The 25,000-nt window shown below is 38.4% G+C and overlaps 1 protein-coding gene across 5 annotated transcripts in view; it reads right to left on the bottom strand.

Annotated features, from left to right (window-relative positions):
• Window positions 1-25,000, bottom strand: part of ATP8B1 (ATPase phospholipid transporting 8B1) — a 1,573,644-nt gene that overhangs the window by 262,312 nt on the left and 1,286,332 nt on the right. For all 5 annotated transcript variants that reach the window (XM_044074782.1, XM_044074792.1, XM_044074774.1 and 2 more), the window contains 2 exons: window positions 18,261-18,390; window positions 3,469-3,751 (listed from right to left, as the gene is read on the bottom strand). In XM_044074782.1, coding sequence (XP_043930717.1) covers window positions 3,469-3,751; window positions 18,261-18,390 — 413 coding nt within the window. The remainder of the gene's footprint in view (window positions 1-3,468; window positions 3,752-18,260; window positions 18,391-25,000) is intronic.

Below are 25,000 nucleotides of genomic sequence, written 5' to 3'. Positions count from 1 at the left end.
CTGCTTGTGCTTTACGATTTGTGACCCACCTTTTTCTTTCAGCAGCGCTGAATATTTTTAATGCATGTGCATTTCTTTTTCTTTTCCTGCTTTCCTTTTATGTGCATGATTTTTACTTTTCACATTTCATGTTCATAGTCTCCCACTTCAGTATGTTCTTTGGGAACAGACAGGTCTGCCAACCCTACTTTTTTTGTTTAATGCTATTTGGCTATATGACACACTTGAGGTATTCAGCTCCGAGTAGGAGTAGATTAGGTGTTCTGTCGTCACATTTACTGAAATCATTTGATGGACTAATTGGGTTCTTAATATTAACAGAATTTTAAATGGTCTGAGATTTGAAAGGAACAGAGTGGGAGTGTGTTTCACTACCCAGAGAATCAGTATTTCATGGAAAAGGCTTTCTTTGGTTATAAAGCAAGAACTCTCCATGACACTCTAAGCCATTACTTGGATGAATGAATGGGCAATAGTAAAAACACACTGATGTCTGGGCTTGTTAATCCTGCATTGAAAGGGGTCTAAATTAGGTATAGGTTCATGTGTGTTTACTAGGCTAATGACCACAGGGGTCTTAAGCCTAGCCAAGCAATGCAAATCACTGACAAATTCTGGTAGCCTTGATAAGTGTAAGCAGGATCCTGAGAGATAAATCATTTATAGGGGGCCAAACCAGGGATGAATTTCCTGTTCTCCATCAAACTGTCCAAGTTACACTTGAAATGGGTGGGGAGCCTGTTCCAGAAGGTGGGAAAGGGTAGGTTCATAGGCAAGTACTAGGCTATCTGCCCAAGGGCATTTATAAACCTAGCCAGAATATGTTGGCTTTCGCCACCCCCTTAGATTAGTTCCCTGTGACTCTGTCCTGGTGAGGACAGGCTGCTACTCATGGTCAGAGTCATACTGGCCTGGGCTACATGATCAGAGAGCTCTTCCATGTCTCTTTTCATGTAGTCCAGGGAGGCACGTCTGAGGTCATTCACACCAACATGAACAATGACAGAGTCATATTTGTACTTGTTCTGGAGTGACCCGAGTGCTTGTGTTATGTGGCGGATCCTGGTGCCTGACAGGCAGCTAACTGTAACCTTCTCCTTTTCCAGCCTAGTTAGTGGGACATCAGTGTGCCTGACTATAGAGTCTGCTATTACTAGTGTGTTGGGTAAGTTATTTTGCCTTAAGGGCTGTGATTGCATGGCACACTGATTATGTGAAGTATGTGTTTCATGGTTGGTGATGGGGTGTGGAGGTTGCTTGGATGTCTGCTTTGGAGGTCTCTGTTGCTTCTTCTCTGCTAATACCTGTCTATCCAGCAGTTCCTATTTATATCACAGGCTAGGTTTAAGTCTTTAGAAGGGGTAATTCTGGTGCTGTTTGTTTTGCAGATTTGCAGGTCGTCAATCAGTTTGGGGTCTGACAATGCCTTGTATGCCAAGCATAGATTCATAGGATGGTACTAGGCTATCGGCCCTAGGGTCTATATAAGCCTAGCCATAATTCCCTGGCTATTTCTTCCCACAATATTTACTTCCCTGGACCCCTGTCTAGCAGGGCAACTGACTTGATCCCCGGGGTGGATTTCCTATCTCCCATCCAATTGTCAAGGTTCCTTTTAAAGAGGGCCAAAGAGGTGCTCTGCTTGACATGTATGGGCAGTCTATTCCCAGAGTCTGGGGAGTCTCTGGGTCAGGAACCTATCCCTCCAGCATGTTTTGTTCATTGTGATGACAAGGTTTAGATCCCTGGAGCATGTGGCTCTGAGGGATTGGGATTTCTTTAAGTGTAGCATGTTCAACAGCTCTGGGTTTGACATGGCCTTGTATGTTAAGCAGAGATCGCCTCAGAGTAGACGATATGAGACAGAGTATAGCTGGAGTTTTTTTTAAATGCTCAGCATAGGGCATCTGCTTTAGGCCTGTGATTCTTTTAGTGAGGTATTTCTGCGGCCTTTCCAGTTGTTGCAGATGTCCTGAGAGGTACATACCAAATGGGGTATTGTATTCTATAATGGGGTCTAATGAGGGATGAGTAGAGTGGGTAAATGACCTTTTTTCTGGATGAAAAGCCCTTAGTGAAGAGATGTGCCACACAGGATTGCCTAACTGTTGTGGTGATGTGGTTATCGAAGGTGAGACCATTGTCTACCTGTGTCCCTAAGCCTCTTATCACACTTTCGGTGTTTAGTGTACTGCCACCTGTGAGATAATTCATGGGTACATGTTTTTTCCCAAAGGAGTAACTATACATTTCTTGGCATTGAGCTGGAGCCCATGGCTCTGGCACCAAGCATCTGTTTCTGTAAGGCCCTTTTGTAGAATATCCACATCATTTGGGGATTCAGTAATGACTCCCAGTTTGCAGTCATCTGCAAACTTTGTTAGCCAGAGTTCCTTAGTGTTGGCCTGTACTTCAGAGAAGTAGATGCCAAACAAGAGCGGTCCCAGGACTGAACCCTGAGGTACTCCACTTGTCTGGAACTGGGTTTGGAGTCTGCTACTTTTACAGTGCGGGTTCTGTCAGTAAGCCAGTTGGCAACCCATCGAATGACATAGGGATTAATGCCATCTTAGTAAGTTTATCAATGATTCCAGAGTGGGAGATGGTGTTGAAGGCCTTGGCAAGGTCCAGATAGGCTGTGTGGACTGCCTTACCCTCGTCCACAGCTCTGGAGACCGATTCAAATAAGTCAATCAGGTTCAGGAGACAAGATTGGCCCTTCACAAACCTAAACTGGGTGGGGTCCAGTGTTTGAAGGTTGCCAATGTCTTTGTTTATAAGTTCCATGATAATACGTTCCATGGCCTTGCAGATCAGGCTCGTCCTTGATCGCCTAACAGCCTGTAGGAGACAGAATACAGGGATAGGACCGGAGGTGGTCTGCAGAGGACTTGTTACTAACGTCCTGTATTCTTTTAGAGTAGAATCTCTGTGGATGTTCCAGTTGTTGGATATGCCTGGTTAGGTACATACCGAAGGGGGCACTGTACTCCATAAGTGTGATGAATGCTGAATACAGTGGAACAATGACTTCCTTGGACCTAGATGCCATAGCTTTGTAAGTTGCACAACATGAAATGATTTCCTCACTAATGTAGACCATACAGTCACACGTACAAACACCTTACTGCTCAATCGTCTGTTTTTAAGGTTACCGTCATTTATTGTTAATGAAACATGATAGCCAAAATGTACACATTTACTGTTAATACAATCTGCAAAAACATCAGATAGATCACAAAGTATGCATACTAAGTGAAAATACAGAAGGTAAGCATAATTTGCTACTATGAAACAAAGCAAAATAGAAGTTGCATACTTTTTAGAAAGACTACTGTGTAAGTTTATAGCTGACTGGCTTTAAGTGGAGTACAGCTGCTGCTACTAATGCTTGATAACACTCTAGGTAACCATAGAATCTCTAACTGAGTTTAACAAGAATGTTCTGTTCATTACACATTCACTTACTTTTAATCATGTTTACATCATTGGCACCATCTCCAATAGAAAGAGTAACTGCTTTCTTATATTTCTTCACTAGGCTTACTACCATTGCCTTCTGCTTTGGAGTGACACGACAGCAAACCACCGCACTACATTCACAGGCCAGATCCACAAAATCTTTCTGACGCTGCTCCTTCAAGGCCTCTTCTTTACGTTTTTCTTCATCCAGCTCCTCCTTTGTTTTGTGACGTCTAATTTTTAGCAGCTTCTTTTTCTTCTTCTTCTTTTTCTCATATAGGATTTCATTCTGTTGTACAAAATGCAATATTATGGGTATAAAATAATGCATCATGTGTGAAAAGACCTATATTAATGTGGACTGCAGTATCTTGCTAAGATTAAAAATATAGCCAAAATCTGTACAGTATGAGTGTTTACTTACATGCCTGTATTTTTTGTCTGTCTATTGCTAACAGAATATATACATTATGCCATGTAGTGCCCTTTAACAATATATTACATTTTTAACAGTGACAGATTTCCAGATTGGTAATTATCAGCTTTATGAATTTTATACTAAATTCTGCAGTAAATGCTGAAATACTCTGGTTTCACCTAAATACATTTTAGCTGATATACTCTACAGATGTAAAAACTTCCCAACAGTAAAGTCATCTTAGCTCAAACTCATCTTCTCTCAACCCTGCTGTATGCTTCTCCAGTCCTAGTTAATCTAAACAAAAGTAATATAAATAAACTACAAAACAGAAATCGAAAAGCAGCTGGGGATGAAGTTCTCCCAAAAAAGCAAAATGCAGTAGCAAAAGTCCAAGTTGGGAGCAAACAAACACGGCTCTCTCGATATTAAATAAAAGACAAAACTTTTATTCAGGTACAAACTAGTGAGCGCTTTCGTGCCACCTGGCACTTCTTCAGAAAATACAAACACTACAGAAATCTCAATAAAAAGGGGTTGCCTTACCCACATTGTTACACAGTAACCAATCGTCTTCAACAATTAAAATTCACCTGCTGGCAATATAATGTGAAGTCAGAGACTTCATATATCTTTATACAAAGATAAAAGGTCTGAAATTGCACATAAAAAATAAAATAAAACAAAATATTAATTCTCACTTTCATTACCAACTATATAACCATACAGAAAAGTAACAGCAGCAAACACCAGTCATAACATTTTTTACTTTCTCACATATAAAACTGCCGACATCAACCTTCTCACAGTTGTAGTACCAGAGTATTCCAAAAGATGGCAGTCATATACACCATAAAAATGTATTCCAAAATTCCTAAAGCAAATACCGAACTCACACAGGCTAAAATTCAAAGAACAGTAAGCATACATTTCCTATCCTTTAAAACAACTGGGATACATCTATCAGAAGATAATAATGGAAATACATCTCAAAAAACTGAAATACTGTAAGATTCTAAAACACCTCCCCCTAAACGATGCTGTAAGCACTTTCAATAGCATCTTCATGAATACTCTAAACTCCTTAGCTCCCTCTAGGAAGATCAGAGTAAAATCAAACCATGCTCCCTGGCTCTCCAAAGAGACTAGGTCACTTATGAAACAGAGAGATCATGCTTGGAAAACCTGGACTAAAACTAAACAACCACCTTTTCTTCAAAAATACAGGCAACTGAGGAACCTTGCAAAAAAACATACAACTAATGACAAAAAGTTATACTATAGCGCTGCTCAGCTTAACAACAAATCCAATCCTCAAAAATTTTGGTCAACTCTCAACAACATCCTCTATCCTGGAAAGCCCTCTAATCCCCCCCATACCCTAACTCTTCCTCTCAGGAAACGGCTACCCTCCTGAATAAACACCATCTTCCATCCAAAATCTGGTAACCTCTAAGCCAAACTCTACTTCGACACCCACCTCTCCAAGTCCCACTAACACAACTTTGTTTTCTTTTAAGCCAGTTCCCATTACTTACATCAAATCTCTACTACTAAAGCTAAAACCGTGCTCTCCTTCCACTGACAATCTATCTCCTACATTCCTCAAACTTGCTAACTCAATTGCCTATCCCGTATCTATAATAATCAATCTATTCTGGAATCAACTGTCCCCACCCTTTGGAAATCTTTCTTCACTATCCCTCTTCATAAAGGGGGAAACTCCACTGACCCCTCAAACTACTGACACATTGCCATTCTGTCCCCTCTCTCCAAGATATTAGAAAAATGCATTCACTCAGCTTCTCAACCTCCTCACACACCACTTACTTACCCCTAACCCCCAACATGGATTTCATCCTCACCACAGCACCACCACTGCCCTCCTCTCCTTCACTCATATCACTGCAGAGGCCCTAGACAACAATAAACTCATTTCCTGTCTCTTCCTAGATCTCTCCAAAGCCTTCGATACTGTCTCATCCTCTACTACTATCCAAACTCGCAAATCTCCACCTATCCCCCTCCGCACTTGCCTGGTTTAATAGTTACCTATCTGGCAGGGAACAATCTGTCAAATGGCCCTCATCCTCCTCATCTTTCCTACTCATCTCCACTGGTGTTTCCCAAGGCTCCATCTTGGGACCCCTTTTGTTTAACATCTTCACCAATTATCTTTACACCTCATGCAAAGAATCCTCCCTTATTCAGTATGCCGACGACTCCACACACATATCCATCTCAAATAACCTTCCTGAACTATACTCCCTGACCCAACAGGCCCTACTATCCACTGAACAATGTCTCTCTCACAACCTATTGATCCTAAATCCCAAAAAGACCAAACTCCTACTTTTCCTTCCCTGTTCTCTCATCACAAAACCTCCTTTTTTATTACATCTAACAATACAAATATCCAACCAGACACCCACACAAAACTCCTATGGGTCATTATCGATGATGAACTAAAGTTCAACCTACACATACTCCAATGTATAAAAAAAACAAACCAGAAACTAGGTCTGCTATATCGGAACAAAAAATTCCTAACCCCTGAATCTAGACTTACCCTGGGCCAGGCACTCCTCCTCCCCTCCCTCTTATATGCCGCCCCAGTTCTTACCAATATCCAGGCCTCCACTCTAAACAAACTGCAACAGACTTACCATAAAATAGCCAGATTCACTACTAACTCCCCATACAACTCACACCACTGCATTTCTTTAAACTCTCTTCAATGGCTTGAACTTCCCCAGTTTCTGCTATCTTATCAATTTCATATGCTACACTCTATTCTTTATAAACCCTCCCTCTGTCCATCTCTATCTTCCTTAGTCTCCATCTACATCCCATCCCAGACCCTCCGTAATTCTAACCAATTACTTGATATCTACCACCCAAAAAGGTCAGTAGGCAAACTACTCTACAAACACTCCCTTGCCCATGCTTGGAACAAACTTCCCCTTGACTTACGTTCAATCTCCCACACCTCACACTTTAAAAATGAACTAAAAGCTTATTTTCTCAATTCCAGAACCTGCCCTTGCCATGACCCTACCTAGTCTTCCTTCCCTTTATGTACCCTCAAAAGGACCATACGTAGTACCTCATTACACCTCTCTCTCCAATGTGTCAACTATGCATTTGCACAATTTTATATTAACAAAAAATGTTCATTGTTGACCTATTGAACTATATCAATGTAAAATTGTTACTTAGCTTCTTTTTAATGCAACTTTATGCATGTATCCCAACATATGTGAATAGTTTTGCTATAACTGCTATTATATCAATATTGTTTAAAATTGTACTTGTTTTAAAATGCATTACTGGAGCTTTTCTCCTCGGGTCTCCACTGAAAATGGGCCACAAGCCCAGTTGGACAAACCCAGTTGACAAATGTCAATAAATAAATAATAAATAGCTGGATATACCCTTGTAGTAAGCATTCTTAATGTTTCAATTGCCTCTCAACTAAGTAAGGTTTCAGGGACACTAATGAATTCAGGCCATACCCTCAATCATCCTGCAATCTAATTATCCATCTAACCTCACATTTCTCCATATAGTTCTTATAATTACCTAATCTAGCCCCTCTAGTGGTCATTTCAACTGCTATAAATGTAAACTTATGTCTGGTACCATATTCAAGTGTATGCCTAGCTAGGGCATTCCCCTCATCTTTATTGATCGCATAAATATGCTCTCTAACCCTTTCTCTGAGTGTCCTATTGGTTTTGCCAATATAAAAATATGGGCACTCTGTACATCTGGCTAAACAGACTAGGTCCCTAGATCTACAATCTGCATAGTGATTAAAGACAAACACCCTCCCAGTGGTTGGATGCATAAACTTAGTCATTCAACATATATGAACAGTAGTTACAACTTCTACATCCAAAAGTACCCTTCCTTGCTGATTCTACTCCTTTCTTCTTGTTATTTTGCTATGCTATTAACAGAGTGGCCATACTTTCATATTCGCAAAACCAATAGGACACTCAGAGAAATGGTTAGAGAGCATATTTATGCGATCAATAAAGAAGACGAGGGGAATGCCCTAGCTAGGCAAACACTTGAATATGGCACCAGACAAGTTTAGGTTTATAGCAGTTGAAATTACCACTAGAGGGGCTAGATTAGTTAATTATAAGAACTATACGGAGAAATGTGAGGTTAGATGGATAATTAGATTGCAGGCTGATAGAGGGTATGGCCCGAATGAATTAGTGTCCCTGAAACCTTACTTAGTTGAGAGGCCATTGAAACAATAAGAATGCTACTACTAGGGTATATCCAACTATTTCTCTTACAGTATTTCAGTTTTTGAGATGTATTGCCATTATCTTCTGATAGACGTATCCCAGTTGTTTTAAAGGATAGGAAATTTATGTTTACAGTTCTTTGAATTTTAGCCTGATATGAGAGTTCGGTATTTGCGCCATCTTGTGGAATACTCTAGTATTACAACTGTGAGAAGGTTGTCAGCAGTTTTATATGTGAGAAAGTAAAAACATATGACTGGTGTTTGCTGCTGTCACTTTTCTGTATGGTTATATAATTGTTGATAATAATGAAAGTGAGAATTAATGTTTTGTTTTATTTTATTTTTTATGTGCAATTTCAGAACTTTTATCTTTGTATAAAGATCTCTTATGCTAGTTTATGTATGAAGTCTCAAACTTCACATTATATTGCCAGCAGGTGAATTTTAATTGTTGAAGACAATTGATGGGTTGTTGTGAAACACTGTGGGTGAGGCAACCACTTTTTATTGAGATTTCTGTAGTGTTTGTATTGTCTGAAGAAGTGCCAGGAGGCACGAAAGCGCTCACTAGTTTGTACCTGAATAAAAGACTTAGCTTTTATTTAATATTGAGAGAGCCATGTTTGTTTGCTCCCAACTTGGACTTTTGATATAAATAAACTATCTGCATGCTACAACAAAATAGCAAAATTTGCCAAAAACTCCTCTTATCAAACTCATCATTGTCAAGCCCTAAAACAGTTTTCTTGGTTCGAACTTCCAAACACCTTAGCCTTAAACCACTTCACTCTAGCCAGCCAAATACTATACCATCCCAATAAAACTCCAGCATTACAATCACCCTTTACTCCAATCACAGAGAACTAAGATCCACCAACAAGGCTGTAACTGCAGTGTAGATCCTTGATGCTTCCCTGTGGTGACCTGAACTACATTAAAAGGTTCTCCAGCATACTTCTTACAATCAAATGGACCGAGCCTGACAGGTGGCAGAATCAGCTTAAAGTATGGTGAGAACAGCCTGGTTAACTGCCTTGGAAGTAAAAGGCTCATCAACCAAAATGCACTCAGGACCTTGCAAGATCCCATGTGACACCAATGAAGAGACTGGCAAAGGTATTGATTTACTACTAAGGAGTGTGCAGAACCAAAGTTAATGAAGACATTTTGGTTACTGCAGACGATGACAACTTACCTATGTTTTAGGGGTCACCACAGTACCCTCCCAAGAATTAACAGAGGACGAGTTTCTAATTTAATCTTTTTACGTCACCACAGACATTTTCCCTTTCATTTGGCCTAATAGGAAACCTATTAGCCATCACATTCTTTCCTTTGCATTTTTAAATACAATGTGGGGAAAAAGTTAAAAAGTAGTTTAATGGGGGTAAAACTGGACAGCTGCCTACCACAAACATATTTTTGCTTTGAATTTCTTCAAAAATTGTTCAAAACACAATGGTGTATAAGTGCAAGCCACTACACAGGCAAAATTACACAAGCAATAAGGTACCTGTGCTACTGAAAAGATGAGAACTGAAACTGGTACATGAAAATGCTGGATATTCATAAAATACAAAAGAATGAGCATCGGGCATATACAAAAGTGTTTTGCACACATAAGTAGGTATCTTCCAAGGTAGGCATGACACCAGTTTTGGTCCTCACAGGGAAGAACAGAACACCTGATGAAAAACCAAACTAATGCAAGTAGGTTAATACATGAGTAACCTAAACGTTATGATACACTGTGTTACAGTCACCCTCCCAAAAGATCACATTTACATATCAGATAACAATAAACCTGGTGAACAAATATCGGAGGATGAATCCAAAACTGTGGCAAACAGCTGTTTCTGAAATAGTTCAAAGTTTATGAACCCATGCATAGGAGAAGACATGCAATGGGGAAAACAAATTGTTTTATTTATAAATAGCAAAATATGGAGAAAATAACCCCCTTTGGATGAAGGAAATTTGAACTAGTACGAATAGTACGTAGCTGTCTGGTAAATTAATATTCAAGTGTTTGTATGTGTGTGTGTCTCTAATATTTCATATAGGTATGTACACAAGCTTTTAGCACCTATACAATATACCATGCAAAAGTTTTTAATAAATCTATAAGTACTTGTTGAAGCATACCACTCACTAGCACTAGGGTAAATTCCATCTGACAAAATGAAACACAAAGCCAAGCATACATGGATTTGGTTACAAAATAGCACCTAAAAAGAAAGACGGGCAACATTTTTAAAATACTTAATGTGAACAGCATCTAGATTATGGAGCATGTCACTCCCCCTATAAGAGACAAAATAACCCCATTCAAAACTAACCTTAAACAGTTCTGGACAGAGACATAGCTATGCCCATACCTACATCCAGGGGAACTTATTCAAGCAGAGTTTTTCTGTCACTGACCCTAATAATACCCCTTCTCCTCCTATTAGGAATAATCTGTAGCCACACTACACTACCTGCTTTATCAATTCATTGCTACTCACCCTCTCTTTCTAGCCTTTCTCTCAGAGTAGTGGTATTTGCTCCTTTTTCTAACAAATGTGATTTTGTGTCTTATTCTTTACTGACATTGTTTGCATTCAATAATACTTCATTTGAAAATCAGTAAGTTCCTCTCCATGAAATAGATACCATATATGTTATGCTTCTAACTGAAAGAAGTATTCTACCTATATCCAGTCAGAAACTCGATGAGATGTACTCAATCTTTCAGAGCAAATCTAAAAGTAAATGCAACTGCATATAACATCTACACATGTAAATGCAGCTATAAATGTCAGAAACTTGAAGGAAATGGACTCTTTCTGAAAATATGAATGAAAATGCATATACAGTTTCTTACGTTACTTGTGACAGAAAGATAGTGTGAGCAATTTAGTATGCTGTTTAAACTGCATTAACCTAATCACTATCAGTCATATTTTGCTCTTTTTTAAACTCTATAAAAATGTTTTTGTAATTTGTGGAGCTTTTATCCCCAGGCTTCCTCTGGCATGGGACTTTATGTCCAGCTGCATCTCTCACGTCAACATAAGCAATAATGTGCAGTTATATGTAAAGCTTACTAAAACAAACCGAAAAGAAAACAGAAAAGTTGCTCAAAGTAAGCCACCAACAAATGTTCACTTATCCTATCTCAAGAATTCTACTACAAAAAGGGTGCATCACAAACTAGCTCATGACAACAAAAAAGCCTCCTCTTAGAAGAGGAGCTGCCCATCACAGACCTGTATTAGTAATGCTGTAGCAATGCATCTAAATGTTCAAGTAATTTTGAATACCTTCACTAAAATTGAAATGTCACTTTTTGTTATTCATTTTGTCCAAAAATGGCATACCCCACCAATGTCTTAATCTACTACATCTACGAAAAGAGGAAGGATAAAGTTCAAACTTAATGTAGCTGTAGAAAATTAAACATTCATATGCCCTATTTATAAATATACCCCAAAAGCAAATGAAGAAATGTTTAGATTATTCAAGAAACCTACATTACAATCACACCTAATAAACAATTCTATCAACCCACCGCTGTTCATAGTACTCATCTTAAATGAGATTTTCTGCAACACAATGTGCTCAAAATAATGAAACAAAACTAGCAATTTTGTCTGCTGCTTATATAATCAGTACCTTAAATAAATTCCATGTTTCTTTGCTACTTCATGAGCTGCTTCCTGACCTCCTGGTATATGTACTGCCCACGTTTTAGTATAAAATGTGTTCTAGCTGTCTCCATCACATTAGCTATCTTCTTTTTATGCTCATTTTACTTTTACACTTGCAAAACAACGTAAATGCTGCTTAGCAAGTGTAAAATAACAGTTCCAGTGATTTCACTCGGACTTTTGTGTAGGCATAGAGTCAAACACAGACATTAACACACACAAACATGCTGTTTTTTTGTTGTTTTCCTTTCTTCTTCTTTCGGCTTTTCCCGGTTAGGGGTCGCCACAGCGGATCATCTGTCCACTTATGATTTGGCAGTGGAGTTTTACGGTGTCGAGTTGCCAGCCCGGCGCCCAACCTTCCACAAAAGGTACACACATGCACAGACACACACCTAGGGCCAATTTAGAGTGACCAATTCACCTACTGCATGTCTTTTGGATGTGGGAGGAAATCAGAGCACCCAGAGAAAACCCACGCAATCACAGGGAGGACATACAGCCTCCACACAGAAGGCACCCCAGCCGAGAATCGAACCGGAGAACCTCTTGCTGTGAGGCAGCAATGCTAACCGCTGCACCACCATGGCCGCCCGTTGTTGTTTTCCTGCTCTGGCTAAACTGCAAACTGTTGTAAAATAATACTCTGAGCTCAAATGACATGCTGCCTTGAAGCAGCGGTCTAACGGACATTATATTCCTGATGGCATAGCTGGCATCTACACCGCACAGACTTTGCTCGTGTTTTACATCTGTCCCCATTTGCTAGTAAATGAATAGTGATTTAAATCACTAAACTTATTGGGAATGCAAGGGAACACAAATCGGGGTTAGAGCAGCCGGCTAAATTTATAAGAGTAATATTAAAAATCTGTCCCCTGCTTTTAGGCCTTTCTCGCATTACTTCTGGCTTTGACCCAAGTATTGGAACTAAGCAGTTAACATGCATGTCTGACTGAGAATGGTCAGCAGCACACAAAAATGGCAGGAAACAAAAAAAAAATAAATGAGAAAAAAAAGCTGAATTCTGATGTGCTAGGAGGGAATTATTAGGGCTATACCAGCTTAGCAACACTGTGATGATAGAAACAATAGGCACATTTAACTGTATGGAGGAAAAGTTGCTATGCTTACCAATAACAGAGTGTAAGTATTGCTCGCAAAAGACCACTGACTCCACAACAGTACGAGAAGCAGATAGTAAAACAATTCTGCAAGGAAACGGATGGGTCTGGCAACTGCACTTGGGAGAAAAGTTCCCAGAGTTGCTCAGGATTGCATTTTTATTGGACAATCAAAAAGTAAATAATTCTTGAAGGCATTTCCTGGACAATGGGACTGGAAAAGGGCGGTTCTTGGGTGGTCGTTCAGCAGCACCAGGGGAAAAGTGGAAAATAACAGAGGGCGTTATTAAGCTGTTCCAGCACCCTCCGTTTCTGCTGCTCTGTGAAACTATTATAGGCTTAAAGATGGCTCAGTATACAAGAGCCATTAGAACTGGGGATGAAAGAAAAACTCTGGGTGTAATTTTGAAATCTGACTATTCTACAGTGGTAGAATTAAAAAATGTATACACCTAAATACTTCCATCTTATGCTCCCATAAATATGGATATAGTGGAGTCAATTCATGTGTGGATAGATGGTTTACCACTATAGCCTTTGTTTCATCTTTTATTTCCTGAAAAGACATGACACTGTCAAAATATTCCATAACAGTGGAGTTATCTTTTCTGGATTTATCAAGTAAAAATATCACCTGCAAATAAAACTAACTTTTCTTGACCATCATACCAGTAATAACCATGAACCAGAGAGTCCCTTATTTTCTTTGCCAGAGGTAATATACAAAGCAAACACAGGGGAAAGGATGCCCCTACCTGGCTCCCCTGTTCAAACATAGCTTGTCAAAGAAGAACCTTTCCCACCCTCTGGCCATTCATAAATCCTCCTAAATTAACCCTATTATTCTCTCAGGGAATGCAAATGCTTCCATTGCCCTTCTCATATAACTCTGACAATCGAAAACTTTCGCTGCATCAAGACCCACCACCAACAGTGGTATTTCTTATTTTCTGCTTCCATCTGGATCATCATTGTTCTATTAATGTTGTCAAATGTTTGCTACCCCTTCAACAGAACAGTGATCCATACCTATCAATTTTGCAAACATCTTTGCCATTCTCTTTGCTAGAAGAGACAAACTTCATCATCATGGTTTAAAATTGAAATGGGTCTATATGAAATTGTGTCAAGAAGGTCCTTCACTTCTTAATCTCTTTGGATAATACAGCCAACCACAGTTTTCTTCCACGATGCAGTCGCTTAAAAGCAACATTTTTAAACTCATGCATATTATCCAAATACTCCCTTATTTTCCCTTTAGCACTCTGCAATTACTCCCCCTGTTGTTCTGAGAGATTTGCCTTATTCTAACAGGACTAATCTTTGCCAACCTCCTCTAAATAAAAGCAAGGGATAAGGAAAAGGTAACAGGAGTTACTTCTATCATGTTATAAATTTCATTTTCATTTTATCCCACTCATAAGCTACCCCCTTATGAAACTTCTATATTCCCCAATAACTCCCAAATCATTTCAACTACTCATTACATAAATTCCCCTATTCTTAACAAATAAATAGGAAGGTGCTAGTCTCTCACTTTTACTTCATTATGTTGCATCTTTATCTTCATTTTCATTAGTGCATTACTAAAATAGTGCCCCAAAGCTTTCAGTGAAATACACATGCTCCCATGAACTACAATTTCTTTCCAGTCTTCCCAGTAACTGTACCTGAGGGAAATATGTAAATGTTGTATTCCTACTACTGAACATACATTTCCCATACCAAATATTCTAATATTTCTTCTAAATCTACCCTTTTTTATATTTCCCTTCTTTGGCCCCTGATGCATCCTCACTGTTGCATGTTAGGTTATAGTCGGATGATATTCCCTGCCAAAAGCTTATTTCTCCCAAAGTTCCCAAGGTCCATAAAATAAAAGTTTTAGATAGAATACAAATGCATGTCATTGTATTCCCTTGCCTCTGCCAATAACCTTAACTACCACAAATCTATCATTATTGCTTTTTCTTCCCATCTTTTATTATTGAAATCCCTCTAGTAATCAATATTACTCTTTTCCTTTGTCTCTGATGTTCAGCTGAGAATATCCACCCTGAGATCCTCTGTCAAATTCATATGCATATTTCTATCCTAATGGGTCTCCTGCAACATTGCTATTTGCAGTCTTCACTTCTTAATCTAGCTCTTTGCTTTTTGAGTATCCTTCTAAGGCCACTGACATTCCACAATATGGATGGAGCCTGTCATTATGATGGAAAGCTATTGCTCCAACTTATTATATATGACATTTCTTTTGAATGTATATTTCTCCAACTTGTAACTTACATACACACATACGTGAGGGTGATTTCTTATGCAAGTTGTGTCATCTCCATTTGAACCCATATCTCATTTTCAAAACTTTTTGATCCAATGAAAACATTGGAAAACAGATTTTCAGAACCCCTCCATTCTTATAGCAAACACACAAAATTATGTCAGTTTTCAAAAAACAAGTTTACTCCTCCAGATAGGAGCGTTGCCCCATAGACATCACAATAATTAACTGTTAGCCCTAAACAAAAAGTGCACTGTCTACTTTTAAATAAAAATGTATAGATTTCTCGTCTCCCAGTAAAAGCCTTGGTTAATGGAAAATAGGTAATGAATTTGAAAATGTATGAAAGCACTATAATTTTCTATGCCTTTTATAATGTTCTTATTTTTCAAAACAATTTGCTTAAAAAACATGGTTTATAGCTTAAATCATGGACATTAATTTAGTTACCCACCTCTAAAAAAAAAAAAAAAAAAAAAAAGGATTGCATTATCTTAATTATACACAAAGTAATCAATACAATTTTTCAGTCCTCGCCACTGCAGTCCAAGATCATACCACAGCAATTTAAACTTGCTTCTGTCCAGCCTTTCTTACCTTGCTACTATGCAAGGCCTGGATACCAGAAAATTAAAAAAAATATTCTTGCTTTAAACCTTTAACATACACAACAGTCACTTAAAAGACACCTTGAACATCTTATGTTTTTAAATTAAACCTTTCTGCACAGTATACAAATCTACTTTACAATATAACATGCAGTTTGCATCATGAAATGTTCATGAAATTTTCATACAAATATTAACAAAAACTGTTTTGCTTAGTTCCTTCGAAACATTAATAAGTGTGGGGTATATGCATTAACTTTACCAACCAGTTCAAGTGTCAACAAATTCCAGTCTTTTGCAACTATTTCCGGCAAAACCACATTTCATATGTTTATTCCTATATTTAGTGGGATTGATGCTTTATAATCTCTGATTTATTCACTAATTTTACAATGTTCCAGATCATCTCCATCTCCCAGTACCAATCTGGTTCAAGTCCAAGGTACTCCTAAACTCCTGAAGTCAGCGCCTATGCTTTTTTTTCCTGTCTCTCAAGCATTTCCTTTGGAGCAATGGCAAAATCTAAGTTTTGTTATTGACAGAAGACTGAAAAGCAGAGTCCTCTTTCTGCTTACTTACACATTCTTTGTTGGACAAACTTTTTCCCCTTTTTAAGCATGTTCTGCATAAAAATACCTTTGGTCCTCCATGAAAACCGTTCTATAAAATCTGGACACAGCAGCTTAAATTTCACAGCTGCCTCTCAACATTCCCTGATTGCTGAGAAACTCGTTTCTCCTCTTCTTATGTACAGTGATTCCACAAGTGTTCTTCTGTCCCCACTTATTAATAATTTTCCCTTCTGCTACAGTTTTATTAGGAGCAACTAATTTTGCTGGTATAATTGCATTTATCCAATACAGGTTTTGGCTGCAATCTCATGGTCAGATTTGGATCACATGCACAGTGTGCCCTATCAATTAATAAATCTTGCTGTGGGACACTAGCCAGTCACTTATTTTTCAAACCTTCTTGCTTAAAAAGACATGGTCTGTGGCTTAAACCATGGACATTAATCTAAATACCCACCTCTGTAAACACAGGGGAATGTACCATCTTAATTCCAGCTGCCTGGGTTCAGCAGACATCCTCATGTTCTCTTTGGGTACTTCAGCCTCCAACTCCTTTTTTTTTTTTTTTGAAAATGTTCTTCTTGTGAAGCTTCCTGCAAACGTGTTCTTCACTTATGCTCTGTTTTTTGCAGTTTTATCAACTTATAGGTTCAGAGAGTAGTACTCGGCTAACTGCCCTTGTGGGCCATTTTAAGTCTAGCCAATTACCGCATGTGAAAATCAAGCCCTGCACCATGGGTATGTAAGGTAAACACCTTAACCATTATTCTAGTCTCCCTGATCTTATCTGAGTAGTTAAAGCTTCTTCTATTTTTCCAGTATTTTGTCATTTGACACTATACATTCCTTCATGTATTTTAACCACTATTGAATGCACTTGATTTATTTTTCATCTAAATTACTTGAAGACATCTCCTTTACCAAAGCTGAAACCTAAACTGCTTTTTGCTGAACTGCAAGATTCTTTCCAGACACTGGCAGAGAATTTTCTTTTCCTTTTTTGGTTATTTTTCTCTTACCTTATCCAAGCAGTGTAATTGCCAGTTAGTAATGGAATTTTACCCAAACTGAGGGGTTTTACTGGCTCCCTTCCCAGAACCTGTTTTCACAATGGGAAAGCTCTAACCAACCTGCTGATTAGTGTGCAGCCATCTTGGAAGTCCCTATCACTTCCAATGTTTCAGTCAATTCTGTATGCAGTTAATCCAATTTTTATCGATTTTTGTGTAAAACTGTAAAAAACGATACTTTTTTTTCACTCTTCTGTGGGACTGAACAGAGCAGATGCTTTTCTTTCTTCTAAAGATTTTTCTTTGTTTTGAGAGCCTTTATAATTAAACATCTGTATTTATTTGCATTACAACATGTAAGAACACTTAAGAAACCTCAGAAAGGAGTGCAAAAATAGAAGGCTGGCACAGTTCAAAGCATTAAGGCTATGAGTTGTGAAACTGTTGCTTGTGGTACATAGTTTAATTCTTTCAGCTTTCATTTGCCTATAACTTTGAGCAACTCACTTAACCAGTCAATTCATTATAGCAACTGGGAAATTGGGCTAGGCCCCTCATTACTTTCCTGGACTATTTGCCTATTACCTACGTATGAAACTATAAGACATGGATTCTTCTACAAACGACTATGGAAATAAATAAATTAGCTACTGCTTCTGTAACAGCAAGTGGCACTGTCTTTTTAGCCTGCCTGATATTTTGAGCTGTGTAACTTGAATAAATCTCAGAGTAGTTTAAGTTGTAATCATATACACTGAACAGAAAAAAATGTGGTCAAATGACTAAGGCATTTAATTCTGAATGCATATTTTACATCTACACTTACCAGCCAGGTACCGGTGATTATCAAAGCTCGTTTTCCTTCAGGTAGTGTGGACTGGTTCATATTTGGATTGGCTTGTGCTGATACACCAATATGGTTTCTTCTGTTTTCTTGTTTTACTTGAAGCTCTTGGCTAAAAGGGAGGATCCATAGTGATCAGATCAAGCATACATTTACTCAAAGGTCATAAACACCTACAATGATTAGCTGTTTCAACTGTAATTCCTTGTTACCAGATCAGCACTGTAATAACTCGGGGTGCATACAGGCATATTTACTTAAAATATTGTACACAGTACTGAACTGCTACAGCATTGTCTAATTGCATTGATAGGAAAATCTGGATATATTTTCCTCTTTTCATGAAAGCATACAACTGCATTCATATATCTGCATCAAGTGGTTGACTGACGACTCCAAAAGGAGGAGACTGCAGGAACTAACTAAATGGGTCTAACTAGAATGGCTCATGGGGTATATTATGGTAAGTTATTCACCATCTACCTGTGATAAAACAGCAGCTAGGTTCAAGCCGTTTCATCTAATGACTGCTTCATTAAACACTCATTCTAGTCACTTTGATGACATACTTCAGATCTCTGATTGCAATCAGAAAGTTCAGCCTTAGGTGAAATGGAGCCTTAAAGGACATGGCACGCATGCACCCACCCACAGCACACTAGTTCCCCTTTGAACCCCCACAGTGTCACTGTTGGTTAAAGAGTAAATCTTACACCACAGCTTTTTCCCGCCATTCAAAATTTCAGCATACCCTAATTGGCCAAGACAGCAGTATAATAACTGTGAAGGAAAAGATGAATTAAGTTGGGGGTCTGGGGACTGCTAGTTCTCCATAAGCCATGGAGTTCCACATGCACTGGTGTGCATTTTAGAGCTTATTTCCAACCTTTTAAGTACGGCCTGAACAAAAATCATGAGCAAGGAAAGAAATTCTATCTTACTTCCTTGAAAGTAAAAAAGTAAGCTATGTCTGAAGCTTAATGTTCAAACTGACTAAATAGCAGTTCCCAATAAGATGGGAATATAAATGCTTGCGAGGATACACAAATCATACCTGGGAACATCATTTAGCTTCCTAACCCTCAAAAAAATAATCACTTTCTGTGTACCCTTCTGCTGTTTGAATGGGATGAAAGTGAGAGGATAAAGTTTGTTGCTGTCATACATGTATACTACATGCCTCCTCACCTTTTTCCCCAAAGACAGCAATCTTCTTTGTGCACCACTGTTAGATTGGGAAAAAATTAAACCCAAAAGGCCACTAATATATTTCAATGTGTTGCTGTCAAAACAAAAAGGTGTAGTACTGCAGATCAAATATACCCAGGATTGATATGAAAATCTTTAATAAAAACAGCAAAGCAGTAGAGAAGCCACTATTCATGTACCAAGAAACAGCCTTAATGAATGCAAAACTTAACGTTTTTTTTTTTTTTTTTGCCAAGGGGCTGCCCTGTTCCCACATCCCCCACTAATTATAGGTACTAATGTAGAGATCGCACAAATGTGGGGTAAGGACATATTCCCCAACCCCAGGAATTATGCAGTCTGGGACACTTGTTATATTGACAAGCTGCTTAGTCAATTATAAATTAAAAAAAAAAATAAATAAAATAGCTTTTGACCAAATACACATGACCTTTTGCAGAGGAACCATCCATATGTATCTATACACACAAACACACTGCATGCCTCCTTACCTATACCAGAAAATGTAACCACCTGCAATGCATATCTGCTGTTTGATTGTGAGGAAAATGAAAAGAAAAAAAAAAAAAAAGAGCATAGCAATATATTTCAATTTGTTGCTCCTAGGCGGTACATTGATCCTGAATAAGCTATAGTGACCTTCTGTTTAAACCTCAGAGGGCTGCTTGTGAGGAAAGTAAATAGTGGACCACTACAGCATTACTAACACTCAATACTATTTACTGCATCAATGAGGTTTGTACGCGTTTACTAAGCTATCGATCACAAGGGCCTTTTTAAGCTGAGCCATGCATCCCAAATCTGTGACAAGTTCCGATAGCCTTGATAAGTGTAAGCAGGAGCTTGGGAGATGAAAACATTTACAAGGTAGAGGCCTGGGAGATGAACCATTTACAGGTTGTCTGTGTCCATTAGAGACATAGGTACCAAACCAGGGATGAATTTCCAGTTCCTCATCTAATTTTCCAGGTTGCACTTGAATTGGGTTAGGGAGGAACTCTACTTCACATGGATGGGGTAACCTCATTACAGCTTGGTATTTTTGTTAATGTAACAAGGGCCTTTGAAACAGTTAACCATAATCTTCTCCTTAAATTTCACAAACTAACTTTGGTCAGGATGTCATCACATGGTTCCAAAACTACTTTAATAGCAGGCTATTCTAACTCTATACCAAAGACCCCTGATGCTCTAAATTTAGGACTCTGTTTTCACTTATTAATGATCTTCCCAATGGACTTTCCTAAGCTTAACCAAACTTCAAGCATATGAATACCCCACTGTCCTACAACCTCAACTTCAGCAGTCATGTCTAAAATTATGCCACTGGGCTGACCAAAATAAACTTCTAACCAACCACAATAAGACCACCATTATGCCTCTCTCCTCTCCACTACACTAAAAGCTCCACACCTGCCCAACATTGCCATCTCAGATGCAAAGGGCAATGCTGTTCCCTATGTAATGAAGTACAAATACATGGGAATAACCCTAAAGATCAAATTCCTTACCTTCACCATTCATACTATTAAGTTCTCTCACAGCTAAAGCTTTGCTACAGAATTTCCCATCTATTATCCCCAATTACCTACAAATCCATAGGTAACATTATTCTACCAATTCTAGAATACAAACTGACATAATTATCCTTCCATTCAATTCAGCCTATAACCACCAAAGATTACAAATAGCGGAAACAGAACTGGCAGAGTAGTAGTTTTAGCAGACTTAGAACATATTGTTCCCTACTTCACACTCTTAATTGGCTTATGTTGATGCAAAGACCTACATATCTACTATCATCTTACTGTACAAAATCCCACAAGAGGGCTATTGCCCCCCCCCCCAAAAAAGAAAACTACCCATCAGAGAACATGCATATTCATTGAGACAGTAATACAGTAGATGGTGATTAGTATTCAAAAGCGTGCATGCTGACTGTAAATCAAGTATATCCCAGCAGAAAGAAGTCGGGATGCTCAAGTGTTATTGAACAGCCAGACTTCCTATTGGGATGTGCCAAGTAAAGTCCTATTCATGTATTTTACAAGGGAAATATGAAAAAAAAAAATCAAGACTTTACAGAAAAAGTTTGGACAGTTGAAAGATGCAGTTAATGGTACTACAATCAATCTCACTGATATTAATCTTACCTCTCAGCTGTCCAGTCTTCAGAAGAACATTCCTCATTTCTCAAACATTTTGGCCCTGTCCCATATAAAATTTTAACGGAGGTAAACCAGTGACTATTCCCATTAATGTCATACACTAGTGATTAAAAAGAAAGAGAAATGTCTCACAGGTAGAGACAGGCAAACCACTACAGGAATGGGCTCTTCTTTAGTAACCCCACCTTTCAGTGCACCGATGTACTGTGCAAAAATGGGGATGTACTTATCATATGCATGTGCAGTATGTCAGCAAACCATGAAGACAGTGGAGGAACACTAAAATGTCATTATACAATACTATTATTTAAGAAAGGCAATTTTTTAATAGCAATAACCCTTGGACTTTGCCCTCCTGGTCAGATACGACCAACCATGGGTAAAATCTATGATATCCACAGCTAGTCAAGAGTAATTGCTAAAGTAGCCAAGACAACTTTGTATTACTTAGCCAACCCCCTTTCAAAACTGCAACAAAAGAAATGTGCCTATTCCAGACTTGGAGCAGCTTTGTGGAATAAGCTCCCTCCCTCCTAAAATCAAGTCATGAAATTCCGGACCAGATTTTAAGGTATCGCTTTCATGACACCTCTTTAGTGAAACTGACTGTAAATGGTAACAATAAGCAACTCAAGTCAAACGTAGCACTACCCTCACTTCTTATTATACTCACTCATTACTATACTATTTTCCATTATTAGACTTTCCATATTTGAACTAACTTTACTGCTCAATGTATATCATTTTGCATATTTGTGTCTCCTCATTTTTGCTTGTACTATGCAGTTTTCAGTTACATAACTTAGCCTTTGTGCCAGGGTCATGGCTGAAAGGGGTCTTTGGACAAGTCTACCTACCCGATTAAGAAATCAAACTTTTCTAATCCCACACAAGCCACACTAATCTGTGTACACCTCTGCGTTACAGTACACTTGCAGTTGCATTAAAATTTGTATTTTGAAATTGCAGTTTATCAGGTGATTGCTTTGGCAACTGGTGTTGCTCAAAGGCAGATGAATGTCTATATTTAAATGATAATGTACCATATTTTACTTGATTACAGGATCTTACCTTACATACTACACTGTGTGGGTATCTGTGTGTGTTAAACTCCAGTTACTCTAAGGTTTGCAGTGATTCAACACTACACATACTTTTAGAACAGACTTCTGAACAATTTCAAGAGAAAGAATAGGAGCAGGTTTAATAAACAGACCACACCCAGGTTTATGAAGGAAACTGCCAGTGACATTAAGAAATGATAAAACTACTGAAAGTTTAAAGTCTGGTCAGGACTTGGATTTCTGTTTGTAAATTTTAAGTGTAGAGCAATCACCCTTACTGAACGTGTTAAGGCAACAACACTGCATTTTCCATTTATTGGGACTATGACAAATTATTCTGTAATAAGTTGTCCTCACTTGCTACTAGATAACCTCACTGTTTCATAAAACAAGTTATATATAACGTACATAAATATTTATGAATTATGTATATGAAGTTCCGAGCTGTCATTGGTTTAGCTAAAGAAATAAATTACCAGTCAATGAGCAAGTAAATGGCCATAAGGGAGCACTAAAGAAAAGTGAAGGAGAAACTAACATCAGGATAGTGAAGGGAAAAGTGAGAAAAGACAAAGATAAACTAGATGTGGTAAAGACTCACACACAGGAAAAGCAAATGTCCTTATTGTGTGTCTTGATGACAAATCCACATGTTAACAAGTATGAAAGCTACCGCTTAATGGCACAGGTGAAGCATGTATACTGCATACCGTGGAAATCACCATACATCTGAATAATTTGTATAGATCTCAGGGTTCTGACTTCACTGGGACTGGAGAAAATACAGACGTGTAAGTAACTTACCATGGTAGTACAGATATTTGACTGTTGCAAATGTCATCCAAGAATCTCTGCTACAGGCAGAGTCTGGATATTTGGCCAGTCTTTCAAAGATGAATATCCTTCTCCTCATGTAGGATGAATTCCCTAAGCTCCGATAGGAAAGTTAACAAAATTATGACCACACAATTCCCAGCCCCTCACTCAAGACACAGAGATCTTCTGTGCAGACCTTTGAGCAGGGTTGTCTTTTAATTGGTGGGGTTCAGAGCAAAGGCTCTACTACACTAGTGTCAAAATACACTTATACAGCCTGCTTTGTGGGGGTCATCAAGCCTCCAGAATCTCTAAAGGCCTTCGCTGTCCTGTGATGCATTTTATGCCTTATTTTTGAGTCTATCATGAGATGCACAAACACACATACATGCTGCACTCTTGCCTATAGGCACATTCAGGAATAGCAGTTTATCTATATTGTCTTTGGGGTGTTAAGGAACCAGAGTACATGGATAAATGCACAGTTAGGGAGAGCATGGAAACTCCCAAAAGAAGACACCAAAACCAAAAACTCAAGCAGAGCCATGTGCTATGAGATAGTGTTACTCTCTGCTCCAACAATCAGTTTACTTTCACATATCGTGCTCCTGCCACACCATCAAAAATAGACATCTTGTGTACTGTAAATATTTGTGATGGAAACTGAAAATTTGTGCTCAACTTGTTACTCAAATACACTGCAGCTCCCCTACACAAACATAAATCACAACAATAGTAACATTACACAGATTTCAGTGAATACAACATAGTGTGACACTATTCATTCCACATCAGATCAAAGATCAACAGTGATCAAACAGCAACAGGAGTAAGTCACTTGAACCTACAGACTACCTCTGTACTTTACTGTGCACAGCACAAATGTCCCTTTATGGTAAAAAATGATAATCACAATAATAAAGTAGTCTGTCTAACTTCACACAAATTAACACTAGTTTTGCAATACCAGACCAGTGACTATTTAAAGTGAGCAAACAGGAAGGCCAGTTCCTTTCATCAACAGGCAGCTCCCACCCCTGTACAGCAGGTATAACCACCTCTGTAAGCACTTCAGGCATCCAACTGTGATAATAAATGGTCTTCATGCGATGTATTTCAGCTTTGTTTCACACAAACAATGGCCATACATTAAAGTATTCAAAGTTGCTTCACAAAACACATTAAAACTGCAAAGCCAGAATGGTGAGCAATAGCAGTAGTTAACCACATTCCCCCATAGACAAACGAAACAATTAATTTGTCTGTGTATACCTCAGATGCCTAACTATTATAAATTGTTCTCTCAGCTTTTTAATGCAACAATTTGTGATAAAACCAAAACAGACTAAAATATGAGGTAAAAATCAGGAACAGTTGAGAGCTAAAGTGATAAATTTGTGTTGAGCAGTGTGGTTGAGGAATGCTCCTCAAAATGAGGTACTGTTAAGTAGCAATGGCTTCTGGA

Source organism: Protopterus annectens, chromosome 1.part1 (genome assembly GCF_019279795.1).
Source record: "Protopterus annectens isolate FY-2018-M chromosome 1.part1, PAN1.0, whole genome shotgun sequence".
Lineage (NCBI taxonomy): Eukaryota > Metazoa > Chordata > Ceratodontiformes > Protopteridae > Protopterus > Protopterus annectens.
This window is presented reverse-complemented; position numbering and strand designations above follow the sequence as displayed.